The sequence below is a fragment of the Gopherus evgoodei genome, chromosome 2, assembly GCF_007399415.2.
Source record: "Gopherus evgoodei ecotype Sinaloan lineage chromosome 2, rGopEvg1_v1.p, whole genome shotgun sequence".
Lineage (NCBI taxonomy): Eukaryota > Metazoa > Chordata > Testudines > Testudinidae > Gopherus > Gopherus evgoodei.
In genome coordinates, this window is record NC_044323.1 from 60,202,798 (window position 1) to 60,225,654 (window position 22,857).

The 22,857-nt window shown below is 44.0% G+C and overlaps 1 protein-coding gene across 1 annotated transcript in view; it reads right to left on the reverse strand.

Annotated features, from left to right (window-relative positions):
* The window catches only part of RAPGEF5 (Rap guanine nucleotide exchange factor 5), a 230,537-nt gene extending 210,447 nt beyond the window's left edge, over nucleotides 1-20,090 (reverse strand). Inside the window, exon 1 of the mRNA XM_030550749.1 lies at nucleotides 19,905-20,090. Within this exon, the coding sequence (XP_030406609.1) occupies nucleotides 19,905-20,090 (186 nt within the window). The remainder of the gene's footprint in view (nucleotides 1-19,904) is intronic.
* Nucleotides 20,091-22,857: the final 2,767 nt, after the last annotated feature.

A 22,857-nucleotide genomic window follows, 5' to 3' on the forward strand; every position in this document is an offset into this window, starting at 1 on the left:
TATGTGATCTGCAGCCTGGGTCTCTCCCTGACAAGCAAGGGGACACCACGTTCGAACGTTGTTTGAACCTTGCACAATAAAACTTTGTTGTTTGGACACTCTGTAAATCTTTGGTTTTTGTGCCTCAGCCTAGAAACAAACGGTGCGCGGCCTACAGGTATAATTCGCAACACTATCAACTCAGGAAAGGGACCTGGATGTCACTGTAGCCAACTCATTGAAGATCTTGGCTCATTGTGCAGCTGTTGTCAAAAAGAGCTAACAAAATGTTAAGATGCTAAAATAACAGGATTGAGAATACAGAAAATATTATATAAATCAATGGTGCAGCCTCATCTTCAATACTATGTGCAGTACTGGTCACCTCATCTCAAAAAGGATACTGCAGAACTAGAGTGGGTTCAGAATATGGCAATCAAAATTATTAGAGGATGGGAAAACTCAAAAGATTGAGACTGCTTACTTTAGAAAGGAGATGAATAAGAGGGAACATGAAAAAAAACTATATAAAATAATGAATGATCTAGTGAATGAACACAAGAACAAGGGGACATTTAGTGGAATTAAAAGGTGGGAAATTCAACCTTGATAAAAGACACACATAATTAAGCCATGCAACTCATTGTCACAAGATGTGGTCAAAGCTATAAACACAGCAAGAGTCAGAAATGGATTGGACATTTCTGAGAGTAACAGGAATATCCTGAATTATAGTGACTAATGCCAACAGATTTTGTAATAGGCATTTAACCTCATGCTTCAGAGTTTAAGAAAGTCTCTAATTATAGAAGAATAGAAGGAAACGGTGTGGAAGACAGGTTACCCAACATTTGCCTAATGCTTCAAAGGAAGGTGTAAAAAACCTTACAGCTGCTGCTGGCTACTGTCAAAGACCGGATACTGACAAGATGGACAACCTGTCTATCTACCAGCATAATTACAGGTTTGTGTGCAGTACTTGCGTCTCTACCTCTTTTTAATAGTTATTTATTGGTGTTTCAAAGAATAGCAAATTTCCTAGTCTTGTGCATACATGTATTGCTACATTAAATTAGAGCATAATAGATTTGAAGAAAATACGTCCTTTTAAAACTGAGAAATTATCAGAATTTCTATTGTATATGTAACCTACACACCTTCTGGGTGTGATGTTCTGTCCCATCTAGTGGCACTGAGACCACAGAGAGAGAGAGAGAGTTAAATGAGTCTGCTTAACAGCCAGTTGGGTTTTAGCTCATTTAGTAGAGGCTCCAGAGGTCCCTGGTTCGATCCTGCACAAAAACCACCAGGGTCTGTCGGTGTTACATATACACTAGTGAGGACAGAGAAGACATTGCAATAGAAAACAGGTGGAATTCCTGAAATTCACCTTAGAGTGCTAACAGCTCCGATTTCTGTCCTGCTAATCAAAAGGATCACTATTGATCTGCCATGATTCATTAGTGCAAAGAAAAACAAATTAGATAAATAGCATCAGTAAAATCAATTTTGCAACTCATTTATGTTTTAGTATTGTCTGTTTAATGAGTCAATACAACTAAATACCTGCTAAATCTCTCTCCTCTATTCTTCAACTCCACAATAAAAAACATTTACCAAGATATTAATTTTGAATTTTATATAGTTTGTTCAACCAACTTATTTCAAAGATCAGTATTTATTAATTAAGCCTCTGAACACTCCAATTATGTAGGTATTCTCAACCTCATTTCATATATGAGGAAACTAAGGTACAAGGAGATTAGATGACTTGTCCAAAGTCACTCAAGTTTGTGGGAGAACTCAAATGCAGACCAAATCTCCGGACACCTTTTCCTTACCTGTCAGATCATCTATCACTCCTCTGTTCACAGAATATCAGGGCTGGAAGGGACCTCAGGAGGTCATCTAGTCCAACCCCCAGCTCAAAGCAGGACCAATTCCCAACTAAGTCATCCTAGCCAGGGCTTTGTCAAGCCTGACCTTAAAAACCTCTAAGAAAGGAGATTCCACCACTTCCCTAGGTAACCAATTCCAGTGCTTCACCACTCTGAGTGAAAAAGTGCCCCCTCCCCCCAATATCCAACCTAAACCTCCTCCACTGCAACTTGAGACCATTACTCCTTGCTCTGGCAGCTGGCACCACTAAGAACAGTCTAGAGCCATCCTCTTTGGAACCCCCTTTCAGGTAGTTGAAAGTAGCTATTAAATCCCCCCTCATTCTTCTCTTCTGCAGACTAAACAATCCCAGTTCCCTCAGCCTCTCCTCATAAGTCATGTGCTCCAGCCCCCTAATCATTTTTGTTGCCCTCCGCTGGACTCTTTCCAAGTTTTCCACATCCTTCTTGTAGTGTGGGGCTCAAAACTGGACACAGTACTCCAGATGAGACCTAATCAATGTCAAATAGAGGGGAATGATCACGTCCCTCGTTCTGCTGCCAATGCCCCTACTTATACAGCCCAAAATGCCGTTAGCCTTCTTGGCAACAAGGGCACACTGTCGACTCATATCCAGCTTCTCATCCACTGTAACCCCTAGGTCCTTTTCTGCAGAACAACTGCTGCCTAGCCATTTGGTCCCTAGTCTGTAGCAGTGTATGGGATTCTTCCATCCTAAGTGCAGGACTCTGCACGTGTCCTTGTTGAACCTCATCAGGTTTCTTTTGGCCCAATCCTCTAATTTGTCTAGATCCCTCTGTATCCTATCCCTACCCTCCAGTGTATCTACCACTCCTCCCAGTTTAGTGTCATCTGCAAACTTACTGAGAGTGCAGTCCACGCCATCCTCCAGATCATTAATGAAGATATTGAACAAAACTGGCCCCAGGACCGACCCTTGGGGCACTCCGCTTGATACCGGCTGCCAACTAGACATGGAGCCATTGATCACTACCCGTTGAGTCTGATGATCTAGCCAGCTTTCTATCTACCTTGTAGTACATTCATCCAGCCCATACTACTTTAACTTGCCAGCAAGAGTACTGTGGGAGATCATATCAGAAGCTTTCCCAAAGTCAAGGAATAACACATTCACTGCTTTCCCCTCATCCACAGACCCATTTATCTCCTCATAGAAGGCAATTAGGTTAGTCAGGCATGACTTGCCCTTGGTGAATCCATGCTGACTCTTCCTGATCACTTTCCTCTAAGTGTTTCAGAATTGATTCCTTGAGGACCTGCTCCATGATTTTTTCAGGGACTGAGATGAGGCTGACTGGCCTGAATCCCTGGATCCAGGGAGTTCCCTGGATCCTCCTTCTTCCCTTTTTTAAAGATGGGCACTACAGTAGCCTTTTTCTAGCATCCAGGACCTCCCCCGATCACTATGAGTTTTCAAAGATAATGGCCAATGGCTCTGCAATCACATCCGTCAACTCCTTTAGCACCCTTGGATGCAGCACATCCGGCCTCATGGATTTGTGCTCATCCAGCTTTTCTAAATAGTCCCAAATCACTTCTTTCTCCACAGAAGGCTGGTCACCTCCTCCCCATGCTGTGCTGCCCAGTGCAGCAGTCTGGGAGCTGACCTTGTTTGTGAAGACGGAGGCAAAAAAATCATTGAGTACATTAGCTTTTCCCACATCCTTTGTCACTAGGTTGCCTCCCTCATTCAGTAAGGGGCCCACACTTTCCTTGACTTTCTTCTTGTTGCTAACATACCTGAAGAAACTCTTCTTGTCACTCTTAACATCTCTTGCTAGCTGCAACTCCAAGTGTGATTTGGCTTTCCTGATTTCACTCCTGCATGCCTGAGCAATATTTTTATACTCCTCCCTGGACATTTGTCCATTCTTTTTTGTATTTAAGATCAGCAAGGATTTCATTGTTAATCCAAGCTGGTCGCCTGCCATATTTACTATTCTTTCTACACATCAGGATGGTTTGTTCCTGCAACCTCAATAAGGATTCTTTAAAATAGTCAGCTCTCCTGGACTCCTTTGCCTCTCATGTTATTCTCCCAGGGGATCCTGCCCATCAGTTCCCTGAGGGATTCAAAGTCTGCTTTTCTGAAGTCCAGGGTAAGAATCTTTGTATGTGTGTGTTCCCTTTGACACTTCCTAAATTAGAGCCTTATAATCAATTAAAAGAGTTTGCAATCACAGCTGCAATTATAATACAGTTTGTGTTCACATCTAACACTTGCATCCCACTACCTACAGATGTAGAGTAAAATTTTAAAAAGCGCTTAAGTCTTATTTTCAGAAGTGACTTGGGGCTTGTCTACATAGCCCTGCAGTGTTGACTACAGGGGCAAGAACTGCAGCACACATTAAAGCATTCTGCTGTAAGTGCCCTGTGTAGATCCAGCTAGTGTTTCAAATAGGACTTCATTAACATGAACTGGGTACCTTTTAGTTCACACTAGCAAGGTCTACGCAGGGCAGTTACCCCACAACATTTTAGTATGTGCTGCAACTCCCACCCCTGTAATCTGCACTGTGGAGCCATGTAGACAAGAATTTAGGAGCCTAAACGCCTACATCACTTTTGAAATTGAGACTTAGGCTATGGGTAACGTTTTCAAAAGCATTTATGGCAATTTTAGCAAGTAAGATTTTTTTTTAAAAAATGTATTTGCCCACACTTCACAAGCAAGCCAGGCCAGCAAATACTGTTGGAAGATGCTAGTCAAGCACTGCTTCACAACCATTTACCCAACATGTTTAGAGCTAATAGTTCAGAACTAGCATGGACAGAGCTTTGATAGCCAAGCATTTCATAGTTTATCTTTCCTAACTCAAGACATCCCTCACCTAGGTAAAACACACACACTGCATTCTTAATATTCTTCTTTGGCAAATAACCGCTAAAGATTCCTCTTTTGCTAGTTTAAAGCTTACACTTACCATGGTTTAAAGCAGGGTCAGACTCATGCTAACAAAGCTCATGTCTTCTTGTATTCGATTCAGTAATGGACGTGCAGGCCACGTGTATCACAAAATCTACTTTAGTTGCCCAGCAAACATCAGAATGACAGGCAAATGAAAAAATTGATCACCACCACAAAGGAGTGCAAGAGCATACACGAAGAGGGATCCAGAGTGGTTGTTTTAATGGATTCTCCTCATCTATGCCTTTGCCAATAGCAAATTCATTTTACATATGGGCATGCATGCACAGAGTTATATGTAGGTGTCTATTGTTTACACTTACACACCTCTGACAGTTTTCTGATTGTGTACATTCATCTTTCTCCCTACCTCTTCATATTTAAAAATCACTTCATGCACTATTGAATTGCACCAACCTATGGTGGAAATGCAGCAGCTGTTTAACAGCGCACAACAGCAATATATCATGGATATGATAGCCATTTACTATGTGAAATTACATGGGGAATTTTAGGCAGGTAGAACACAATTACTCAAGTCAGAATTTGGCCAGGATGCCATGTTAAACACCCATATTCTTGAGAAAATTTCTATGAAATCTTTAGCAATTGCAAATGGTCAGGACCTCAGTTCTAAGTCTCTTCCAAAATAGTGCCCCTCCTGCAGCATGGTGCCCCTAGTACTGACTTTAGTCATCTACTAATCAGCACCACTACTTTCTGCAGTTAATAAGTATGTATTCATCCGACCCTACCTACTGTAGTTTTTGAGACCTGATACACTATGGCTCAAACTAGCACAGGAGTTGCATGCCTAATTTCCTGAAAACTTTGCCATGATTATATTGTGACTGCTTTGGCACTATCTGCCTTCCCTTGGGATGGAGCCCCCTTCCACTGAAAGGAGACAGGCAGGCAGAGAGAGATAAAAGTTATACCTCCAAGGCTTCTAGTTCACTATATCTGTGCCAAAGTCCATGGACTACCTTTGCCCCCAAATCCTAGAGCTGGCCTGGAATAGTCCAGTTCCTATTGTAAAATGGCCAGAGTACAGAAGCACCACAGCCAGGACTACTTCTCCCAGGAATAACCCCGTATTACAGACAGGATGGGTTGGCACAGAGCCACTATGTTGAGTCTATGGTTTTCCTTTACACCAGGTAGCTAGTTATGCCAGTTTTCTGGCAGCACTGTGCACCTGAAGCAGACCAAATCAGCCAGGGCAAGGAACGGAATTTGCCCTATATTTCTGAGATATAGTTAGATATTCAAGATTTATAGCACTCAGAGATACAGTCTGTATTACTCCTTCTCTAATTACAGTATAAAAACAAAAAGTGTGGTGTTTACTCAATATCTTGCTGTTGGTTTAAGATGTCCTAAGATATATACAAAATACTGTTTCATCCTTTATCAATATTTCTTCATGACTGGTTCTATTAAACTTTCATAACAGCTGAACTTCAAGATCTATGGATAGGGTAGTAAGTGATTGTTTGGGCTGTGATGTTACTTTATGAAAATAAGTTCACAGGCTATTTGTGAAGTTACTTTATAGATTTAATTCAAATTTAACACTATGAAAATATCACATTAAAAAAAAAATCACATATGCACCAAGTATCAGATATCTTAAATGTCCGAGTCAAAGACCAAAACAAAGACGGACACAGCTTGTTTGTTTTTTAAATAGACAAAAAAGGGAGGGGAAATTGCATTTATATTTGGGGGAAAAAAAGAAGAAATTAGAAGGTGAAGTACTTTTTGAAGTCAATGAGATTACATACGTTTTAAACCAGTGAGAGACACAAGAATCTGACTCTGTTATTGGTAGGATAAACAACTTTCTACCAATTTATATGGATCGGCAAAACAAAAAAATCCTCTTAATCAGAAAATGTTCTCTCTACAATATAACAAATATACTGACTTTTAACCAATTAGAAGTGCTCTCCAAGCAATAATTAGTGAAAAAGTAATCAGTTAGAATAAAAGGTGTACTGTAGGAGTTGAGCCAGGCTCATTTACTTACGTACACACCCTTTTATGTCAATGGCTGCAGGTAGATCATTTGACAAAGTCAAACTCTTCTGAACAAACAGAAGACAAGCTACGTTGAGATAAACAGTATTATACCAGTTACTAATAGACAGAACCTCTTATGCTAGTGAGTAAAAGAGAGAACAATCTGACCTTGTGCTTCAGCCATGTGTTCACCACCCACCATTGCCTTTATTTTGATGCTGGAACTTTCACTGACAGCACAGTTATTGGAAGAGATGTTTTAACAGACAACTAGTGTCGTGTAGATAAAGAATATAACACAGACTAAAAACAGTACAAAATACCCAGGGTGAAAATGGGCCATGAGCTATGAGAATCCGAGATGCCCATAATGCAGCAGAATTTTGGATAATTTGGCTTCAGAGTTTAATATTGCATAGAAACTCAACCACTTCCATGCAGCAGAGTTGCGCTATGAACATCCCTGCATAGACCAACATGCAGAGGCATGTGCACCAAGGCAGGAGAATTGTCACTGAGTCCATGATTATATGGCTCCCCACATAAAAAATAATAAAAATCTGACCCTCTTATTACAGTAACACTTACAGGATCCAATCAACATCAAGGCCCTAGTGTGCTAGGAACTGTACAAACATATAGTAAGAGGCAGCCTTTACCCTAAAGAGGTTACAGTCTAGACTGACAAGAGAAACAAAAGGTGGAAGGGGAAACAAGCCCAGTGAGTTGAAGTGATTAGTCCAAGGTCAAATAGTAGATCAATGGCAGAGCCCTATACATCGGACCACATCTCTCACAGTGCTTATGGCCCCTATTCCAACCCAGGAACTAGCATAGAAACCATGGAGGGAATGCAGAGCTGGTCCACCCCATAAACATAGGTATGTGGGGGGCTGGCATAGATTCCACAGAGCACAATCCCACTTATTTTCTTGCAACATACCTCTTTAGGTTTTCACAGGAAGGGTGCAAATTTAACTTCATATGTTGTTTTAGCCAACTCATGCTGATTGGTGTAGTTATTACAGATTTACTGATCTCATCCTTATCTTTAATTCAAACTCATTCAAACTAAACTTGCAATGAACAATCCAGCCAATGAAAATAAGGCATTTAAAGATATGGAAAATAGTTTCCATAAACAAACTGGTTCCTTGTATGGGAATATCATTTTAATTATGATAAGCTAGCACTATTATGCAGAAAAAACATTTGTTTCATTACAGTAGTTTCCATCTGTTCAGTAAAGAAAGGTGGCATATTCTGCTTCACCTTTTCAAAAAGTTACTGCCTATTTTCAATATCATCATTAGCACAAAAATGTATATCTTGATGTGTAATTTCCTCAAGATACAGAATTACTATAGCACTTCCAGCTGAAAACATTCGCACCCAATACTTGATGAGTTAACACTAATCTCAGCACAATTTGTTGCAAAAAAAGCCATAGAATCTTGCTCATTCACACCAGCATCTGAGAAATTTACCATGAATTAACAAGTTTGTTTGAAGGACCGTGTGCTGTAGCTGGCAGTTGGAGGTGGAGCTACTAGGAAGGTTTGAAAGCTAGAAGCCTCTGGTAATTGGCTGAACCTTAACCAGTGGGCGGGGCATTCACTCAGGCCAGGGCTTTATAAAGCTGCGCACAAGCGACCAGGGAGCTTAGCGAACAGGAGCTGCTAACAGGGAGTTTTGCAAGGGGAGTAGGAAGGGAGGGGGAGTCCCTTGTCAGTCTCATCTGTGACCCATTGGTCCCCTGAACCCATAACCTGAGCCACATCGAAAACCTTTCTGTTTACAGCAGAGAGGAGCGGATAGGGAGCTGTAGACTTTAGAATTTGAGAGTGTTTGACAGAGGGAGGCTTACAATGGTGAGGAGGACCCACAACACCTGTGCCAGCACTGCTTCTGTCTCCTCCACCTGCGCCTGTAGCCAGACAGATCACCAAAGCATGGATGCTTTTACCCAGATTCTGGTGTGGGCTTGCAAAGACTGTAATTTGCAATTTCCACTTACTGATATCCAGGCTGGGGGTGGCATCCAATGTGAAAGGTGCCTACTGCTGGAATCTCTCAGGCAGCAGGTGGGAGAGCTACAGGAGGAGGTGGCCAGGCTGAGGAACATCTATGTCCATGAGCAATTCCTGGACAGTATCCATGTGGAGACAGCTGATGGTGCTGTCCCAGTTGACAGGACTACCGACACACCAGTGGAGGAGGAGGCTCAGGGTGGACACAGCCAGCTGGTTACTTCTAGCAGCAGGCAGTGCTCCACCGCTGCTGCGAACCCTCCTGCTGTGGTAAAAGATAACCATTATGCTCTTCTTGATACAGGAGAGAAGAAATCACCCCCAGCAGTTAAGGGGGTGAAGCCTCGTACCCCTAAGGCTGGGAGGTCTGCTGCCACCACTGATAAGAAACGTAGGGTAGTGGTGGTTGGAGACTCTCTGCTGAGGGGGACGGAGACACCCATCTGTCGCCCTGACCGTTCATCCCGGGAGGTATGCTGACTGCCAGGGGCCCGTATCCGAGATGTTACAGAGGCTTTGTCGAGGATTATCCGGCCTTCTGACTACTATCCCATGCTACTCATCCATGTGGGCATAAATGATACTGCAAGGTGTGATGCTGAGCAGATCAAGAGTGACTACAGGGCTCTGGGAGTACGGGTTAAGGAGTTTGGAGCGCAGGTGGTATTCTCTTCGATTCTTCCTGTTGAAGGTAGGGGTCCGGGCAGAAACAGATGCATCGTGGAGGTGAATGCCTGGCTGCGAAGATGGTGTCGCCAGGAGGGCTTTGGCTTCCTCGACCACGGGATGCTATTTGAGGAAGGACTGCTAGGAACAGATGGCGTTCACCTTTCGAAGCGGGGAAAGGCCTTATTTGAGCACAGACTGGCTAACCTAGTAAGGAGGGCTTTAAACTAGGTTCGACGGGGACTGGTGAGCAAGGCCCAAAGGTAAGTGGGGAACAAGACCTGGGAGATGGGTTGGAAACAGGAGGGAGCACGGGCTATAATGGCAGAGAGAAAGGAGGGTCAGGGCAAAGTTGGGAGGCAAGATCAAACCAGTATCTTAGATGCCTTTATACAAATGCAAGAAGTATGGGTAATAAGCAGGAAGAACTGGAAGTGCTAATAAATAAATACAACTATGACATTATTGGCATTACTGAAACTTGGTGGGATAATACACACGACTGGAATGTTGGTGTGGATGGGTATAGTTTGCTCAGGAAGGATAGACAGGGGAAAAAGGGAGGAGGTGTTGCCTTATATATTAAAAATGTACACACTTGGACTGAGGTGGAGATGGACATAGGAGACGGAAGGGTGGAGAGTCTCTGGGTTAGGCTAAAAGGGGTAAAAAACACGGGTGATGTCGTGCTGGGAGTCCACCAAATCAGGCGGAAGAGGTGGATGAGGCTTTTTTCAAACAAGTAACAAAATCATCCAAAGCCCAAGATTTGGTGGTGATGGGGGACTTCAACTATCCAGATATATGTTGGGAAAATAACACCGCGGGGCACAGACTATCCAATAAGTTCCTGGACTGCATTGCAGACAACTTTTTATTTCAGAAAGTTGAAAAAGCTACTAGGGGGGAAGCTGTTCTAGACTTGATTTTAACCAATAGGGAGGAACTTGTTGAGAATTTAAAAGTAGAAGGAAGCTTGGGTGAAAGTGATCATGAAATCATAGAATTTGCAATTCTAAGGAAGGGTAGAAAGGAGTACAGCAGAATAGAGACAATGGATTTCAGGAAGGCGGATTTTGGTAAGCTCAGAGAGCTGATAGGCAAGGTCCCATGGGAATTAAGACTGAGGGGAAAAACAACTGAGGAAAGTTGGCAGTTTTTCAAAGGGACGCTATTAAGGGCCCAAAAGCAAGTTATTCCGATGGTTAGGAAAGATAGAAAATGTGGCAAAAGACCACCTTGGCTTACCCTTGAGATCTTGCGTGACCTACAAAATAAAAAGGCGTCATATAAAAAATGGAAACTAAGTCAGATCATGAAGGATGAATATAGGCAAATAACACAGGAATGCAGAGGCAAGATTAGAAAAGCAAAGGCACAAAATGAGCTCAAACTAGCTATGGGAATAAAGGGAAACAAGAAGACTTTTTATCAATACATTAGAAGCAAGAGGAAGACTAAGGACAGGGTAGGCCCACTGCTCAATGAGGAGGGGGTAACAGTAACGGGAGACTTGGAAATGGCAGAGATGCTTAATGACTTCTTTGTTTCGGTCTTCACTGAGAAGTCTGAAGGAATGTCTAGTATAGTGAATGCTTACGAGAAGAGGGTAGGTTTAGAAGAGAAAATAAGGAAAGAGCAAGTAAAAAAATCACTTAGAAAAGTTAGATGCCTGCAAGTCACCAGGGCCTGATGAAATGCATCCTAGAATACTCAAGGAGTTAATAGAGGAGGTATCTGAGCCTCTAGCTATTATCTTTGGGAAATCATGGGAGACGGGGGAGATTCCAGAAGACTGGAAGGGGGCAAATATAGTGCCCATCTATAAAAAGGGAAATAAAAACAACCCAGGAAACTACAGACCAGTTAGTTTAACTTCTGTGCCAGGGAAGATAATGGAGCAGGTAATCAAAGAAATCATCTGCAAACACTTGGAAGGTGTTAAGGTGATAGGGAATAGCCAGCATGGATTTGTAAAGAACAAATCGTGTCAAACTAATCTGATAGCGTTCTTTGATAGGATAACGAGCCTTGTGGATAAGGGAGAAGCGGTGGATGTGATATACCTAGACTTTAGTAAGGCATTTGATACAGTTTCGCATGATATTCTTATAGATAAGCTAGGAAAGTACAATTTAGATGGGGCTACTATAAGGTGGGTGCATAACTGGCTGGATAACCGTACTCAGAGAGTAGTTGTTAATGGCTCCCAATCCTGCTGGAAAGGTATAACAAGTGGGGTTCCGCAGGGGTCTGTTTTGGGACCGGTTCTGTTCAGTATCTTCATCAACGATTTAGATGTTGGCATAGAAAGTACGCTTATTAAGTTTGCGGACGATACCAAACTGGGAGGGATTGCAACTGCTCTGGAGGACAGGGTCAAAATTCAAAATGATCTGGACAAATTGGAGAAATGGTCTGAGGTAAACAGGATGAAGTTCAATAAAGATAAATGCCAAGTGCTCCACTTAGGAAGGAACAATCAGTTTCACACATACAGAATGGGAAGAGACTGTCTAGGAAGGAGTATGGCAGAAAGAGATCTAGGGGTCATAGTGGACCACAAGCTTAATATGAGTCAACAGTGTGATACTGTTGCAAAAAAAGCAAATGTGATTCTGGGATGCATTAACAGGTGTGTTGTAAACAAAACACGAGAAGTCGTTCTTCCGCTTTACTCTGCGCTGGTTAGCCCTCAACTGGAGTATTGTGTCCAGTTCTGGGCACCGCATTTCAAGAAAGATGTGGAGAAATTGGAGAGGGTCCAGAGAAGAGCAACAAGAATGATTAAAGGTCTTGAGAACATGACCTATGAAGGAAGGCTGAAGGAATTGCGTTTGTTTAGTTTGGAAAAGAGAAGACTGAGAGGGGACCTGATAGCAGTTTTCAGGTATCTAAAAGGGTGTCATCAGGAGGAGGGAGAAAACTTGTTCACCTTGGCCTCCAATGGTAGAACAAGAAGCAATGGACTTAAACTGCAGCAAGGGAGATTTAGGTTGGACATTAGGAAAAAGTTCCTAACTGTCAGGGTAGTTAAACACTGGAATAGATTGCCTAGGGAAGTTGTGGAATCTCCATCGCTGGAGATATTTAAGAGTAGGTTAGATAAATGTCTATCAGGGATGGTCTAGACAGTATTTGGTCCTGCCATGAGGGCAGGGGACTGGACTCGATGACCTCTCGAGGTCCCTTCCAGTCCTAGAGTCTATGAGTCTAAGTGTTGTGCATTTTCAAGTAAACAGAGTTTAAAAAAAAAATCAATGATACTATTCCACAAAGCATATTTAGTTCGTTTATTTTGAGAAATGTAGTTTAAGGGACACTGTCAGCTCAGATTTGAACAAAAATACTCAACAAGATCCTACAAAAGTTAAGGCCAATGGAAATTCTTTCATTACTTTATTTTTAATTTCAATGGAAAGAGATCTTTTGTTCTTATACAGACATGCCCCTAGTGGGTTTCCAAACCAAACACTGCATGAGAACCTGTAGGTAATGTCAGTTAGAAACAGATGCTAAAAGAAAAATAATATAGTCACTTTCGTTTTTATCATCCAATCAGAGACAAATGCAAGAAGTAAATACATTTGTAGCATTCTTTCAGTTAAACTAAGTGAAGGTGTTATTAATAATGCAAGGTAAAGAAATCTTCTTAAAAAAATTGAGACCAAGTTCACTGAAGGCCATGTGCAGCGGGAGTCAGAATCTCAGGGTGGGGAGAACAAAAGTGGGTTTGGTTGCCTTTGTGCTCCCCCGTACTTTGGTCTGCTCAGCACCAGTTCTGGTGGGGTATGGTATGGATGTACAAGGGACAGGGCGGAGGTGATGCTGAAGATTGTATTGCTAATTGGAGAGGGCATGTTATGGCTATAGAACCTGTGGCAGTCTCAGGATTAAAATAGGTAGCTGTGGAACCACTCTATCACTAAGGAAGGAACCCTACCAATCACCCCAGCATCCAGACTGGTTATTTAGCAAGGTTCTACTGTATTTATGTATCACAGCCAGTCAATATTTCCCACACGACAATATGACTATTAAAAATATTCTCGGTTTTGTCACTCACTTTGAAAAAGTCTGTATTTTAATCAAAAATATAGACATGGAAATTACATAAGAATAGCCATACTGGATCAGACCAGTGCTCCGTCTAGCTCAGCGTCCTGCCTCTGACATAGGTCAGTGCTGGATGCTTCAGAGGGAATGAACAGAACAGGGCAATATTCCAATGATCCACCCCCAGTCGTCCAGTCTCAGCTTCTAGCAGTTGGAGATTTAGTTTACCAGGAGCTATTGCGGCCACCAGCCCACCAATATTTTAATCGTTACTCAACATTTCATGTGTCACTAGTTACAGCACTGCTAAATTAAAAGATACAATGAAACATTTAGGAGGAGTATATAATAAGCCGATTACTATAAGAAAAATTCAGCAACATATAGTTTATTTGTAGTCACATAATAATACCTGCTAAGATGAATGCTGCTTGAAGTTACTAAGCGGAACTTCAAAGTCAGTAAAATTCAGGCTTTAAAGCAAGTGCCACCAGTATTAGTCATTCCATCTCTTTAATGCTGACATTTACATCACCCACAATGATAGTTCAGTATTTTATTTTACACATTGACTTCAGTGTTTTTCCAGGGAACAGAATACTGTACCTTTCACCCTTCATTAATGCCCTCATACAGAAAAATAATAAAGTCAATTATCTAAACAAAGCCAATAGTGTTTATAACTAAGATATTTAGAGCAAAGCTCTCCCCTCCTGTACTGTAATTTCTGCACTTGTTCCAGGAACATAACACAACCTGAATGCTCTATACATTAACAAATACAAATCATGCAATAGAGATCTGCCTCCTGAATGGAAGACTCTTGCCCTTACACTGTACAGTGCAGAACACACACCATGTACTTTCTTTAGTGCCTCATTTAACTAAGATGAAGAACACAAAGCCAGGGGTGTCGGAACAATTCGTACAGTGGGGGTGCTGACAGGCATTGAACCAAAGTGTAATCCCTGTATATGATGGAAACCACTTCAAGCCAGGGGGTATGGCAGCACCCATGCACAAAAAACTCAAATTTTCTTTCCTTTTCCAACAAGAGAAAAAAAAATCCAAACATTTTTATTTTAAAGTACCAACAATATGACTGTATTTTACAAGGTACAAGTAAGTATAGTCTCTGCCCCCAAAACTAACAGAAATCTCTCAGAGCCAGATTTTGCAAACTCATCTAGCCATGTCAAAGAAGAGATTACTAGATTTTTTTTTTTTTGTTTGTTTCCTCTAGTCCTTTAGGGGACTTCACAGTCTCCTGAGATCTTCAGATGGATAAAACATTCTCGGGGGCCCTGGATCTAAAGGAACATTACTGGCCTCAGAGGTAGGGTGACCAGGATGTCCTCATTTTATAGGAACAGTCCTGATTTTTGGGTCTTTTTCTTATATAGGCTTCTATTACCCCCCCCACCCACTGTCCTGATTTTTCACACTTGCTGTCTGGTCACCCTACTCAGAGGGTATGTGTACACTGCAATTTAACATCTGCAGCAGGCCCATGCCAGCTGACTCAGGTCACAGGGCTTGGGATAAAGGACTGCCTAATTGTGGTACAGACATTCAGGTTCAGCCTGGAGCCTTAGCTCTGGGACCTCGCAACAGGTTCTTTTAAATTGCCAACCCCAGGGCAACTGCTCCCTTTCCCCCCACCTCCTCGCCCATTGGAGGCTGCGGGGGGGAGGGTGGGGAGAGAATGGGGCAGGGACATTAAAGCGCCCCCCACTGACCCCGGGGGGAGGCCCACAGGAACGTTAAAGAGCTGCCACGACAAAGGATCATCCTTAAGTTGCTGCAGCAGCAGTGCTTTAATGTCCCTACCCCTTTTGCCTTCCCTGTCCGCTGGCAGGGACCCTACCAGCAGGGCCATTGACGGGGGAAGGGGCTGCTGACTGAGGAGGCAAAAGGGGAAGACACATTAAAGCGCTGCTACAGCAGCACTTTAATGTGGGCTGGTGTGGGTTCTTACTGGTACGGAATACCGGCCTGTACCAGCTCACTTTCACTCCTGGGCCAATGAAACAGCCCAGAAATGGTTATCGAGCTTTTCCAAGCCTTGTTCTAATAGGTCTTTTCTTTCAGCTCTAAATTCTACCAGTCTCTGAAATTAGGGAAATCCTGGTTAGAGAGAATCAATGCAGGTCAGAAATATATAGTCCAGATTTTTGCTCCACTGAACTGAGGGGAGCATGCATATTTTATATCACCATATGCGAAGTAATTCTAAAGCAGTTCTTAGTCATTCCTGTCACAGGCTGGAAGTTTGGAATTAGTCCTTGAATATTCTGTTGCCTAAATGGGGCACTGACAAGACTGGCAGATCAAAGAGATGAAAATATTGACTTTTCTTCTTATCTGTTTGCAGAATTTATGCCAGTCTTTATGTTTCTCTCTACCCCAAATGCTTCTTTTTTTCTAATTAAAGAAAACTCCAGCAGCACTTACTGATGTGCAACCTTAAAAAAACCTGCAAAAGCCTTAGCACTTATATTGTGCTTTATCAGTAATAGACCGCAAAGCATGGTTATGTACCATTATCCCCATTTTACATACAGGGAAACTCCAAGAGAAATTAAGTGATTTGCCTTAGATCACATAGCAAGTCAAAGTCAGAGCCAGGAACAGAACACAGGTCTCATGACTCCCAGTCCTGTGCCCTATTCAGTGAGACAGGATGACTTCCTAGAAAAGTAGGCAAGAAACAGAAAGGGATTTCAGTGAGTCAGAGTTTACTTGAGAACAGTTCCACCTAATACTAAGGGTATGCCCACACAGCAGCTGGAAACATGCTTCCCTTTGCAGACAGAGACACGTGACGGCTCTGCTCAAGAAAGCATACTAAAAACGGCAGTATAGACATGCATAGTGACATAGCATGCTTAGGAATAGACACCAAAGCACAAGCCCGCCCAACCATAGGTATAAACTCAGGGGGCTAATCCTAGCTGCCACCTGCGCCACTGTGGCCATACTGTTATGTTTTGCAGCTTGAGTAGAGCTAACATATCTGTCTACAAAGGCTCAGAGGCACACCCCCAACTGCTGGAGACATACCCCAAGATCAAATTAGTAGCAATGCACCTGCTTATGCCTGATGAAGCTGGATTGTTCCCCGCACACTATAGAAAGGGGATAGCTATACAGAAGGAGACGTGTAAGTAACACCTTTTTAGGATCTTTCTTGTCCCTCTGCTGAAACTGCTTAGGGGTGGCACTTCATAGGGTATGTCTACACTACAAACATCTGAACCAGGGTAGACAGACTCATGCTAGCAGGTTCAAGCTAGCATTGTGGATACTGCAGCTCCAGCAGAGACATCCAAGGTAGACATCCAAGCTCAGACTTGGGGTCAGGTATGCTTAAGAGCAGTGGTTCTCAAACTTTTGTACTGGTGACCCCCTTCACACAGCAATCCTCTGAGTAAGACCCTCCCCCTTATAAACACTTTTTTATATATTTAACACCATTATAAATGCTGGAAGCAAAGCAGAGTATGGGGTGGAAGCTGACAGCTCACAACCCCCCATGTAATAACCTCACAACCCCGAGGGGTCCTGACCCCCAGTTTGAGAACCCCTGCTTAAAAGCCTGAGCTGCCACCCCAGCAGCAACATCCACACTGCTATTTTTAGCACACTAACTCAAGAAACACTAGCGCAAGTCTGTGTATGTGAGCTGGGAGGCTCACTCCTAGCTGCAGCGTAGACACACCCATTGAGTCCTGGGGGAATGGAAGACTGGCACCATCTTGCTCCACAATACTGTCCCTCCAAGCCCAGAAATTTCGAGACAGATAATATAACAGCGAGCACTAGTACCGCATGGGATCAGGAAAACTCAGGCACTGGCCACATGGCTCCTGCTGGAGACATCCTGTGCAGTGGCAACTCTTCTTGCAGCATGAACCCATTCTATGCAGATCTCAGAGATCTATGAGATTATTTAAGGTCCTGGACTCCCAAAACCCACAGCTCCCACTCTCTTCTACCAAGATAGATAGCTCAAGAAAAACTGCAACGTGAATCAAAGGAGATAGCAATCTGGCCAACTGACAGCAGCATTTTGATTGTTATGCAAAGGTATTGATGACATGACAACTCTTTGGTGGTGTATTTCTGCTGTTCATGAGTACATGCAAGAGTCAAAATAGCAGTTTGGGGCTAGATGGTACAGAGTTTAGAGACAGTATGAAACAATAGCTGAGAGACATGAAATAAAACCCTAAGGAGAAAACACGTGGGGAACTCGAATGCCCAAATATTTACAGTGTAAGTGTTCGTACCGATAACTATTTAAAGTTTGATTAAAGCATGCAAGATTTGAAAAAGGGAAATCATGTTAACAGATCTTCATAATCTCATTGTGGTTTCATGAATGGTGGAATCTCATTGTGGTTTCATGAATGAGCAGAGTGTGAGTAGCATCTCACAGTAGATCTACACTGCCAAAAAAAAAAAAAAAGGAGAATGTGTGTGTTCCTAACTCAGTTTAGCTAACTTTGATTAAAATACCAGTGAAGACACAGCAACTCACTTTAACTCAGGTTAGCACCCTAAACTAAAGCCTGTAGGGGATGCTGGGGTTGAACTCCAGCTGCAAACCCAAACTGCCACTGTGTCTACACTACTATTTTAACCCAAGTTAGCTAGCCTGAGTTAAGAACAGTGCAGACATACCCTTAGAAAATGACATTAATCCCCCCTTCCCCCCTCTTATTTGCCCTTGAGTTTATGTGAAAGACAACAAGGACAGCTGAAACGTAAAAGACTTGAGCTTCAAATCTTCCAAGAAATTATTGGAAATTACTTTCTAAAAACTGTTTGGAACACCTTAGCAGTGTCCTTTTGATACATTGTTTTTTGCAAGGTTTCCATATTAGAGGAAAACAAGATAAAAAATATGAAGAATAGCTGTATGTCTAACTAGTCCTATTTATCCACTTCTTCAGCTATATAGTTTGTTTTAAAATACATACCAGACAATGAGTAAACAAACCCAGTAATGAAGTATACTGATTTAAGCCCACTTCTCCACACTGATCCATGCAGGCAAACCTCTGCACATGTGTGGAGCGCCCCACCCATCTTTATTAGCCTGTATCATTAGGGCCTTACAAAGGGACTTGAATTAGCACCCGTTGTGCCACTGGCATCAAGAAGAGTACGGTCTAGTTGGTGGAACATGACTATGAATTTTTGGTTACATTTTCAGCTCTGTCACTTACTCACTAAATGAACCTCAGAAAATAATTTTAGCTTTTTCTATACTTTGATGGCCCAATGTGCAAAATGGGAATACATTCTTATCTCACAGATTAATAAAGTTTAAATTGGGAATGTGAACATTCATTATTGTGCTTTAAGATCTTTTTACATTGCCACAGAAGCCCCTTATATCTAGAACTGGCCAGAAATTTTTCAGCAAAACACTTTGTTGTCAGAACAGGATTGGTTGAAAACAAAATTTTTCACAGGAATGTACCCGTTTCAACAAAACTTTCATTAGGAAGGGTTTCTCAGGTCCAGGATGGAATTTCTGCTCCAGGAGAGAGACCCAGGCCAACAGTAGTCAATCAGCTAGTGAGTAAAGCACTGATTCAAACCAGGGGTTTCAACCGGAGTCTCCGATAAGTGCTCTGATCGGTAGACTATTAGCTATTCTGGAGTAGGTGTCTCTCCCCCCGTCCCCACTTTTTTTTTTTTTTAAGCAAGAAATTTCAAAAGCCCTGGTTGGTCCCAACAGGAAACATTTTACTATTTTGAAATGCTGCAGGGTGGAAAGCCATTTCCCAGCCAGCCCTGCTTCTGACTTCCAGAGTAAATCCTGCCCGTTGTGCATGCATGAAGCGCTACTCCAGGGCTAAAGCAGAGAGGGCTGACTAAGGTGCTAGCCAAAAAGCCCCCCTGCCGGAGCACTGTCGGCGGGGCTTACACCAGACTGGGGCAGAACCAACCACGACACCCAGACCCGCGCCAGCTTTCGAACACAGCCCCCGGCGTGGCATGCAGCAAACCCCACTTCCTTGCAGATCACAGAGGCGGGCGGGGAAGCGCTTCAGAGCCGCTTGTTGCCGCAGCCGGAGAAAGCACCGAGCTTTCTAGGTTGGAGCAGGACACCTGCACTGGTGACTCGCGGGAGAGCCCCACCCCCTCCTGCCCGGGCGGGCACAAGCCAGGCAGCCGAGCCGACTCCCTTGTGCACCGGGGAGGAAAGGGGCAGTTACTGGCACCTCCCCTCCGCAGGAAATGGGACTCCTGGGCTGTCAGCGGGGGGGGCTGCTGGCAGGGCCAGCGGGTCACTCACTCACCCGGCCCCCGGCGGCGGGGTTCTTCCTGCGCAGCGTGAGCCCGCTCCGCAGCCGCGCCGGCAGCTCCCTCAGCTTCTGCCGCAGCTGCACTTGCTGCGGCTCGTGGTGCCTGGCGCTCGGCCTGCGGCTCAAGGCGGGCTCCGCGCTGTCGCACGGGGGCTGCATCTTGCCGGAGCCCACGGCCATCCCGCAGCCCTCCGGCCAGGGCTGGCTCCCCACTGTCACTCACGGCCCCGGGCGCTCCCCTGCCCGCCGGCGGCGCGCCCCTCTGCGCTGCGCACGGGGCCGAGGGGCCCGCTGAGTCATCCCACAGGTGCAGGAAATGCTCCCGCAGCCAGGCTCTCTCCACCTTTTCCTTCTCGCCCTGGGGACGCGGCTCCCTGCCCGCTCAGTGGCTCTGGCAGTGATAAAGCGCAGGTGAGCGGTAGGGCGGAGGAGGTGCGGGGAGCAATCAGAATAAAGTCCTGTTAACTCCTTGGCTGTCAGCATCCACCCACCTCCCTCCGTCCTACGCAATCGGTTTCCCGATTAACCAGCACGGCTGCAATTCCAACGGGGAATGGTAGTGAAGACCAGCGGTGATGCCAGGACCATGGCTAGAGAGAGCTGGGCAAAAGTTTCCCACTTGAAAAATGCAGATGTGGGTTAAGCAAATCATTCCTTTAATGACAAAAAAAATCCAAAAAAAAAATGCATCAATGTTCTGTTGTGACATTTTCAAAATCAGACCTTGTGATGTTTCCCTTCAAAATGACTTTTGGTGTGGAATATAACTTCCATTTTATTAAAATAAAGACCAAACCAAAAAAAACCCCAACCACGCCACCCTTTGAAAACTAAACACACATATTTTGTTTCAGGTCGATCAAAAGGTTGACCTAAAATGGGATTTTTTTTTAGACTTTTTTGTTTTGCCTACAAATTTTCATTTTGGGTCAGCTTAAAACTGTTTTTTTGTTTAGTTTAATCAGTTATTCACACAGCTCTAGCCATGTCATCTTCACCTGCTCTGAGCAGGCTTGGATGACATAGTGCTTAAAACTTTAGCAGCAGCAGCCTGGAGTCTTTGTCTGTGCTCACACACCCCCATTAGACCCGCTGGTGGAGCTGAAACTGGTGACAATGGTGGGACAGATTAGCAACATAATCCTAGCATAGACAGGGATTTAGGAAGTAAGGAGTCCCGATTAAATGAGGTCTGAGTATTTTTGCTCTGCTATGATGATTTTCAATCCCTAAATCTCAGTAAACTGTACAAACATTAATGAATTAAGCCTCACAGAACTCTAGGGAGGGAGGTATTATCCATGTTTTACAAATATGCATAAAACTTCCCCTATATAAGTAAATGATTGACTTCAATTGGACTTATATCCTGTAAAAAGGAATTAGGGCCAGGAAAACTGAGGCACTAGTCACTGGCAGAAATGGGAAAAGAACCCATGATATATGACAATTTACTTGCTCTAACAACAGACAGGCAACATAGTCTTGTGATTAAGGCTGGAACTCAGGAAATTTAGTTTCAATTCCAGACTTCTCACATGAGCTTGGTCACCTTAATCTGTCTGTCTCAATTGCTTTCTCATACCCCTTATCCATCTTGTCTAGTTAGAGTGCAAATTGCTTGAGATAAAGGGTGGCTCTTCTCATTTGCCATCCAAAGCTCAGAGTTATGGCTGACTATGAGTGCCTTGCCAAACCAATGAACGTGCCTATAGTTAAACTTCTGACAACTAGAAAATATAGAGATAAGGCACACACCAGCCCTATCTTGCAACATTAACTCTGCCCCTGCATTGTAAGAGCCACTGGGGATGTACACTACAGCTAGGCTCCCCTAGAAGCACTACAGCGGCATTGCTGCACCGATGCAGCTGCAGCACTGTAGCACGCCTGTTGAAGACTCTACCAACAGGAGAGGGATCTCCTATTGGCATCATAAAAACACCTCCCTGAGAGGCAGTAGCCAACATAGGGCTGTCCATGCTGGCACTTAGGTTGGTGTAACTTACATCACTCGGGTGTGGCTTATTCACACCCTTGAGCGACATAAATTATATAGATATAACCTGTAGTGTAGACTAGTCTCCCGTTTATTTCAGGCAATGCTGCCCTACAATCAGCAGACATGAGGAATGACTCAGGACTTGGCTACACTGGAGAGTTGCAGCGCTGGTGGTGGCTTTACAGTGCTGCAACTCACTCACCATCCACACTTGCAAGGCACATACAGAGCTGTATCTCCCGGGCTACAGCGCTGGCTGTACTCCACCTCGGCCTGGGGAATAACGACTGCAGCGCTGGTGATGCAGCACTGCTCCGCCAGTGTGGCCACCAAAAGCGCTGTAATTGGCCTCCAGAGGTATTCGGAGGTATCCCAGAATGCCTGTTCAGCCACTCTGCTCATCAGTTCGAACTCTACTGCCCTGGTCTCAGGTGACCAGCCCTTTAAATGCCCTGGGAATTTTAAAAATCCCCTTCCTGTTTGCTCAGCTTGGTGTGGAGCGCAATCAGTGAATCTTTCCAGGTGACTATGCCTCCACGCGCCAAACAAGCCCCGGCATGAAGCAATGGCGAGTTGCTGGACCTCATCAGTGTTTGGGGGAGGAAGCTATGCAATCCCAGCTGCGCTCCAGCCATAGGAATTATGATACCTTTGGACAGGTATCAAGGGCCATGTTGGAAAGGGGCCATGACCGGGACACGCTGCAGTGCAGAGTTAAAGTGAAGGAGCTGCGGCGTGTCTATTGCAAAGCCCGCAAGAGAAACCGCTGCTCCAGTGCTGCTCCCACGACCAGCCGTTTTTACAAAGAGCTGGACGCGATACTTGGGGGTGACCCCACCGCCAATCAGCCAGGCGCTCTTCTCAAGCCAGGAGGAAGGTAGCCAGTCGCAGCAGCCGGTACTTGGTGGAGAACAAACAGAGGAACAGGTTCCCGGTAAGCGGCTT